Source organism: Nymphaea colorata, chromosome 1 (assembly GCF_008831285.2).
Source record: "Nymphaea colorata isolate Beijing-Zhang1983 chromosome 1, ASM883128v2, whole genome shotgun sequence".
Classification (NCBI taxonomy): domain Eukaryota; kingdom Viridiplantae; phylum Streptophyta; class Magnoliopsida; order Nymphaeales; family Nymphaeaceae; genus Nymphaea; species Nymphaea colorata.
This window is the reverse complement of record NC_045138.2, coordinates 16,935,147-16,943,217: the sequence shown is the minus strand read 5'-3', so window position 1 is coordinate 16,943,217 and position 8,071 is coordinate 16,935,147. Positions and strand designations below refer to the sequence as shown.

The 8,071-nt window shown below is 39.2% G+C and overlaps 1 protein-coding gene across 3 annotated transcripts; it reads left to right on the top strand.

Annotated features, from left to right (window-relative positions):
* Positions 1–1,173: 1,173 nt before the first annotated feature.
* Positions 1,174–7,609, top strand: LOC116257464 (myosin-binding protein 1-like). 3 transcript variants are annotated; one of them, XM_031634253.2, is made up of 5 exons: positions 1,174–1,686; positions 2,099–3,805; positions 3,914–4,015; positions 4,094–5,608; positions 7,296–7,609. In XM_031634253.2, exons 2-4 carry the CDS (start codon positions 2,230–2,232, stop codon positions 5,578–5,580), a joined length of 3,165 nt encoding a protein of 1,054 aa, XP_031490113.1. In that variant the 5' UTR covers positions 1,174–1,686; positions 2,099–2,229; the 3' UTR covers positions 5,581–5,608; positions 7,296–7,609. The 3 variants fall into 3 exon arrangements, 2 of the variants coding, with proteins under 2 accessions (XP_031490113.1, XP_031490101.1); XR_004173409.2 differs by having other exon boundaries at positions 1,175–1,686; positions 3,878–4,015; positions 4,094–5,677; XM_031634241.2 differs by having other exon boundaries at positions 1,175–1,686; positions 3,878–4,015.
* Positions 7,610–8,071: the final 462 nt, after the last annotated feature.

Below are 8,071 nucleotides of genomic sequence, written 5' to 3'. Positions count from 1 at the left end.
TCAGATCTTAATTTTTTCTAACTGAACTCAGACCCGATTAACATATGTAGTTGGGTTAGTAGGCAGTCAGATATTGCAGTCAAAGTCAAATCCGAATAACAAATCCAAATTTGATTAGTAATTGGATCAGTGGGAAAGCCAGAAATTCTGAGGCTGTGGGGCTTTAGTTAAAAAAGTCTCAGATTCTTAAGGACATCAACCAACATATAGAAAGAACCAAATTGTTGCCGCCATCAACATGAAAAATGAAATGTTTTTGTGGGATCGTGTGGGCAACTGCCCACACAAGCTCACATGTGGCTCCCCCACTGAATTGGATCTATATTTTTTGTTACTATATCCAACTAAATTTATCTAAATTGAACCGTATTTCGCCCATATGCATCAGTCAATACAGTTATCCATATTAGCAATTCAAAAAATCATGGATTCATTGTAGAAATTAGATTTGGAACTGTATCTTTTGGACACAAGAAACTGCACCGATGACTATATCTTGCAGTGGGCAGGTGGGGGCAAGGAGACCAGTTGACAGTTTGGAATTCTTAAGACCACCTCATGACAAGCAAAGTGGGATCCCACCAAGGGGTTGGCCAGTTGGTAGGTTTGTTTTTTATTCTAAAGATCTTTTTTTAGAAAAAGAAAATTTTATTCAGATTTCAGTCAGCTCTCTATCTTTAGCACTGCAAAAATTCCCACATTTTTAATATTTTCAGAGTCTTAATCTGCTATTTTGGGGATGGCGACTTATTGGAATTTTGTCATATTAATTTTAAAAAACTAATAAAGTAATAATTGGATTTAGAAGGAAAAGATGATCGTCTCATGGGCTTTGAAGCTTGCAGGTTGAGTTTAATAAATGCTGAAGGGAAGTCGTTTATTGAGCATTTGTTAGAGAAGTTACAGCTTACATTAGCGAGTAGCGACTTTAGAGAGATGAGTTTTTGGAATCAAAGGTAGAGGACAGACCTTTAAATAAAATTTATGTTCAGGACTAAAAATAAGTAATTTCTTTTGTGTAAATATACGTTGTGTCCTTTTTCTGTGACCAGATCGGCATGTTCTGCGACAAGAACAAAGCTTATTGAAAAAATTTAATTAGAAATCATCATGTGATATATAATGCTTGCAAAATTTTGTTAATATCAGAATAACAATTTCTACATCTCCATTCGATCTCCTGATTCACAGCATGGTGCCAGAGAGGATTCCATATAAAAAGGCAAAAACCCAACTCCGAATTGCCCCTCCTGTTCATCTTGGAACCTTCTAAGTGTCCACTTGTCCCGTTCGTCCATCGTTTTCAAGAGGGGAGGTCATTCCTTGTTCTTTTTCTTCTTTTCTGCCTCCCCTCTTTATACCTTTCGGTTTTTCTCGTCGTTTTTCTCTTTTACCAATCCATGTTCCTGATCTTATAGGAAGCAGTTTTGTCTTTGTTATGATCCAATTGTGAAATTTGTCATTTCCTCCTCCTGCCCGTCCTTCCTTTTTGTGAACTTCTATGAACTTGGAGTCCTCGGAGGGACAGAAACGAAGTCTCTGATATCTGCAATTGTACCCATCTAGATCAGGTGTTAGAATTTCGATTTGGGTTGCCCTGCTTTGTCACTGGTATTGTTTCATTCCGGAATCAGGTCACCTTCAGATTTCTGACGTGGGCAGCGTGTTTGTTGCGCTAATTCCTTGGTAAGTTGGGTTCGATTGTGTCTTCTATTGTTTCCGATTTGATGGTATTTATTTCTGCCATAATTGTTGATTTCGAGATTCAGATTTTTATCTTTAGATGCATTCATTGCGATTTTGTTTTTTATTTGAATTTTGACCTTGGGGATTATGATTAATCCATTGCTTATTTCTAATTTTGGTTGTTTAACTTTCCAGCATCTTGTGCATATACAAGATATTGGATCTTTTTCAGGTTTCAAAATCACAATTCATGTAATTTTCAACAATAAATTTCCAGCTGTCATTTGTTTTTCTGAAGGAACCACGATCAGTATCTGCTCGATTTTTTGTGGTATCCAGGATTTTGTTTTCTTTGAATATTTCGACTTAGAGAGTTGTTGTAACATATAAATTGGGTTTGTGTTTCTGCCAGGTGTTATGAGCTTGCGTCCCAATTGAGGAGTTCTACTTTATGATCGTAGTTACCTTCTCTGAGAGAAGGGCAAAGATTTTATATATTTGTCAGGTGCAGATCCTCATCCAGCTGTCTGAATTCCAATAAACATGGCAACCAGAAAGTCCGCTATAACAGTAGGAGAAGATTGTCGTAGACTAACTTCTGCATTAGTATATGCAGCAACCGAGTGGCTAGTGATGTTTCTATTGTTTTTGAATGCTTTGCTTTCCTATGCCATAACGAAAATTGCCAGTTTCTTTGGGTTGGAGATACCATGTTTGTTATGTTCGAGGCTTGATCACGTGATAGGGAATAAGACACCTGATTTCTACAGAGAATTGATATGTCATGCCCATAAGCTGGAAATCTCCTCATTGGCGTATTGTCAAATTCACATGAAGCTTTCAGACGTTCATAGGATGTGCGAGGAATGTCTTGTTTCTTTTGCGACAGAGAAGAAAACAAACCCAGAAACATATAGGTTGTTGGTTGGGAAACTGGGAACTGATTTTGAATGTGTTGCTGGAGATGACCACAGTTTCCATCTTGACAAGCAATTGCATATTCGCTCGAATCATGAGACTGATATCCATGTTAAGAAACCACCAGATGATACTTCAAGACAAGCTCCTGAATCAGATTTGAATGACATGAAATGCTGCATATGTTGTGGTGTACCAATAGTAAGCAATCTGAAGTCAACTAGATTATTCAATGCTAGTTTGATTGTTAACAAGGCTGGAATGCTTGAAGGTTCTTCTTCTTGTTCCATAACTTGTGAGCACCATGATTTCCTGAATAAGAAAATAGCAAGATCATCTGGTTCCTCGCAGACCTTCTCTATAGGTAAGCGTAGTCAGGATCCGCTGGATCATATTGGTTACTCTGAGCTCAAGATCACTTCTGATTCTGAGTCTGAAGTTCCACTGTCAGATGAGGATGATGCACATTCTGCTATTCAAAGGACTTTTGCCTACAACAAGGATCCAATTTCCTCTTCTTTGGAAAAACCTGACAGCATAAAAGCAAACTTAGCTGCAGCAGTTGCAACAGGCCGTTTGAGCCTCCATAAGCTGGACAGTCCATCCATGACATCTGTTCCTTCAGTTGTCGTTTCTGATGAGCAACCAAGATGTATGACTTGTGGCCACTCGCTCACAAATGGCTTCCCTGCTGTTGCAGCTGGAGACACTGACAAGAAACAGGAAAATGTTACAGAACTATATCAAAGTGGAAATGGGTCCACCTCGGCACCTTCTAGGACATCAGGATATGGGCTAGAAGAGCTGAATTGGCAGACCTCAGAACCACTCCACCCTGCAGTAATGGAATTTTTCACCCCACGTGCAGTTCCATCATTAAACAAGCCCACAAAGAGATTCACAGAATCAACATTCCCATCTCTTCTTGAGAATGTCACACAAATTGCTTCAGACAAGACTGTAAAAGAGTCTTCTGAAACTGCTCGTCCTATGCTTGACATATTTTTCACCCCACGTGCAGTTCCATCATCACGGAAGAGTCTGGAAGGTCTGTCGGGATCATTATTTTCTTCTGCAAGGCCTGAATTTTTCACTCCTCGTGCATTTCCATCATCAAACAAGGGTGCAGAATTTCTATCAGGAACAACATTTCCTTCCACAGTACCTGAATTTTTCACGCCACGTGCAGCTTCATCATCAGGTAAGGCTTTGAAAGTTCTTTCAGAAGCAGGTTATGTAACCCCAGCATGTGACACTTTTGTGCCACAAACAGTTCCTTCTTCAGTTAAGGTTGATGACCACGTCTCAGGAGGAGCTTGTTCTTCTAGTATCTCCAAGTCATCCACACTGTCTACTGCTGCCTCATCAGAGAAGCCCACAGAATCTCTTGCAGAAGTATTTACATCAAAATGTAAGTTCGAAGTCTTCTGTTCTTACCTCTTGAATGCAAAGTCTCTAACTTTTTAATGTCACTGATTTCATGTTGCAGGTGATGCTGAGGCCGCTGTAACAGATAACTATCAATCTGAAATGCCCTCAGATTCTGCATCTGAGCTCCTAGGAATGACCAGACCTGAAGGCTTATCTAGATTGAAATTGCTTAGACCTAGTTCCTTGACTACTGATGACCCTAGTCTTCTTATGTCTGGTTCTCTGGATTTAAATGATGCATACAAGCTGGCTGTGGGTAGTAAAGGAGGTAACCCAAGCGAGTCACTTGTGGATAATGGTGGTAAAGAGCCCAGCAAAGTTCCTGAAGACCTGAAATCACTGATATCACAGATTTCATCTTTAAGAGGAATGAGTGACATAGCTATGAGCCCCAAAATTCAACTTGGTAGTGGTGATCTCAAAGTCCCTGATGCATCCACACCCATATCACTGCAGGCTCTTCACAAAAAACTCTCGATAGAGAGATATGAATCAGGTGTGGACTCATTGGATGGGAGTATTGTGAGTGAAATTGAAGGAGAAAGTGCAGTCGATCGTCTGAAACGCCAAGTTGAATATGATAGGAAAGCCATGTATGCATTGTATAAGGAGCTTGAAGAGGAAAGAAATGCTGCAGCTATTTCTGCAAACCAAGCAATGGCCATGATTACTAGGCTACAGGAGGAGAAGGCATCGTTGCACATGGAAGCTTTACAGTACCTTAGATTGATGGAAGAACAATCAGAGTACGACCAAGAAGCTCTGCAAAAAGCAAGTGAGCTTCTTGCAGAAAGAGAGAAAGAAATACAAGACTTGGAGATGGAGCTAGAATCCTTCAGGAAAAGATTCCAAGATGAACCTATGTTGGATCAGAAATCTGAGAATGCAACTTGTCCTGATAAAATGGTTGGAGGTTTACCTTTATGGCAACACGATAATGTCGAGAACTTTGAAGGGAGAAAATTTTCTTATGATCAAGCACTTAATCACAAAAACTTGTCATTGCAAAACCTTGAAAAAGATCTAGGTAAGATCGTTAATGATATGAATGGCAGAGAAAAAAATATTGAAAAGGAATATTTGCTTGATCTTGAAGATGAACGAGGTTACATTTCAAGTTGTCTGAAAAAGTTGGAGAAGAGACTTACTCAGACTGATGTTAGAGCTACAGAACAAGGAGAAGTGGCACAAAGATGCAACATTAAAACAGAGGAGGATTTTCCAATTCCTGACAGATTTTCAGAAAGAGGCACATCTGAAGGTTCACATGGCACAAATGGATTTACTGTTAGTGATCATTCACTTGTGAATTGTGATCCTAGTCTGGAGAACTACAGAGGAAATTACTTGTCTACTATTGAAAATGAAATTCTGCACTTAAATGAGAGGTTAGTGGCACTCGAGGCAGACAAAGATTTTTTAGAACACACACTTAATTCCCTAAGCAGTGGAAGTGAAGGATTGAAGCTTGTCCAGGAAATAGCACATCATCTGAGAGAAATGAGGAGAGTGTGGAGCGGAGCAGCAGGAACATGCTGTTCTTGATTATGGGTGGTGATCATGTCGACTCAGAGTAAGTGCATGGAGAAATTCATACTTTTGTTGGAGAATAGCCACACCGTGTTTTTGTATTTGAGACTTTGTAAGTAGCTGCTTCTGCAGAAGCATGTAACTGCTTCCTCTTGGAGTGATATCTTCTTGCAAGCATCTTATGTGTTTCTCTATTTTTATTTCTTTTTCAAATTTTATAAGGTTTTATAATCTCCATGGAAGATGGTTGTGCAGCTAGTTCAGGTGTGTCTAGTATTATTTATTGTGCTATCTGGATGTTATTTTATTTTTCATGCCTTCCATATCTGAACTAATTCAAGATAATCAGTGACTTAAGTATTATTAATTGAATGACACTGTTAACTTGTTAGATACTTACAGTCCACATCACATGGTTGTCCCTGCATATCTGGGGATACAGCTGTGTTTGTGTGTGTGTCGAACTAAATGTTGTTAACATGCTTTGTCTATCGGTTGGGTTTGCTAATATGAGTATTTGTTGGGTGGAGAAATTCCTTGTCTACATTCTGCATAAATTCAACCTGAATAGGTTTTGTAGGTGGATCTTGCCTCAGAGTTAGATAACCTTTGTCATTATTCTTAATCTAATTCACTAATCTATGTTCTTTTTTAGTTTTTTTGAGTGATAACCATGCTATTGTAGCATATCTCTACTTGCGAATATCTGCAACTTAGATTGGAAATGTTAGAAGCTCTTTTTGTCTTTCTGAACTGACATGGCCTTGGTACTGAACTGTCACTTGAGTGCATTTTCTTGGGAAGGAAAACAGGACATTAGTAGTGTGGTTGAAGGGTGACGGAACTTTGTAATTAGGGATGTGAATTCACCCCTCCCATCAATAGGTTTAGCATAGATCCCTTAAAATACAAAAAAGCGAAAAGAGAAATGAAGGACAAGAAAAGTAACAACTCCAGATTCCTGCATTTCAATAATGTTTTGACCAATCTAGGCACATGCGAGCATTTTCTTCTAATGAGCACAGAATGATGCAGGATTGTTGTTTTTGTGCCTGTTGCTACTTATTCTTTGTGGAGGCTAAGGCAATGAACACAGATGTTAATGCAATTTTATGGAATTCCTACCTATCAGTGCAACATCTAAACCCACTCATTTAAGTACTTGATTAAGTTAGTAATGGGAGGGAAAATTGGAATAAGAAGAGTGGTTCTTGTTTGAACATCATGCTTGGTTTGCAGAATTATTTCTTCTCCAATTTCATGCCAATTAGATGATTCATGGTTGCTGTGACCTCTGCCGCATGGGTGTGGCTAATAGGCTGTTGCACCCAAGTTGATTGTGTACTGGGTGCAGGCGAGGCATGGGTAGTGTGACAGTTATTATGCTTTTTGCTCTAGCTCAAATGAATATTTACGTCTACATACAAGCTTCTGTCTATACAAGCTTCTGTAGACACACCCACATGTACATGCGCATGCACATCCTTGCCAAACTTACACTTATGTTTTTTTGAAAATGGTGCATCCGCACCTGGAGTCAAGTGAGGCTGTAATAAGTCCAGGACTGATAAGAACTTCATGTACATCTTTGTACACACCATGGGCCTACTGGTTGATGGTTATTCTTGACTGGGGCAGAGGATAAATGTGCATGGTTGGTCTTTGAACATGCACTGTTAATCATTGGAAAAGTTCCCATTATGTTTACTCGGGATCTACTGTTTGTGCAGGTAGAGAATCATACCGTGGAAGGTGAAATATCCAAGACCAATGGACTTGATGAAATTCAAGTTTTACCGCCCATATCAGCAAATACATCAACAAAAATGAAGCTTTGGTTGCTCGCCTGTAACAGTGTGTGTATATACACAATCTGACCACAGCATCCTCTTGTTTTTTTGGCTTTGGATGTGTCTGCTTGGTTATGCACTTGTCACTAGGAATTTGTTAAGAGTTTGTCTTCTGATATTGTCCCCAAGAGTGCTCGAATTGTAAACAGTGTAAGCTTTTCCCTGATTATTAATCATTGATTTTCATGTACTGACGAGAGTGTAGTCCAAGTGGCCCTTTATTTATGTATAATTGTTAGATGTAACAGTTAATGGTTTATCTTTGCTTTTGATGCACCTGTCTATTATGCATTCATGACCTTCTGACATCATGCCTCTGAAAGATATTTGGATGTTTAAGATATTTCTTGTTGCCCAAACTCATGGACGGACGCCTCCTTTGGAGTGCAGATCAGCTGTATGGTGCTTTTGCTCAGTAATGTGAAATATTACGGGAGCCATTTGTTTCTTTTCAGTTTACCATCATCAGTACATTGACAAATCTGTTAGGAGCATATTTATACTCTGTTGAAAGTTATAATCCAAAGGATATTCTCACTTCACTTCTTTGGTTATGTGCACTTCTTCTAGGAGCTGCCTGCTAGGACCAACCGACTGCAATTATATCTGCACTCCTTCACAAGCCAAGAGTGTCCATTGACTACCTCTAATTTGCT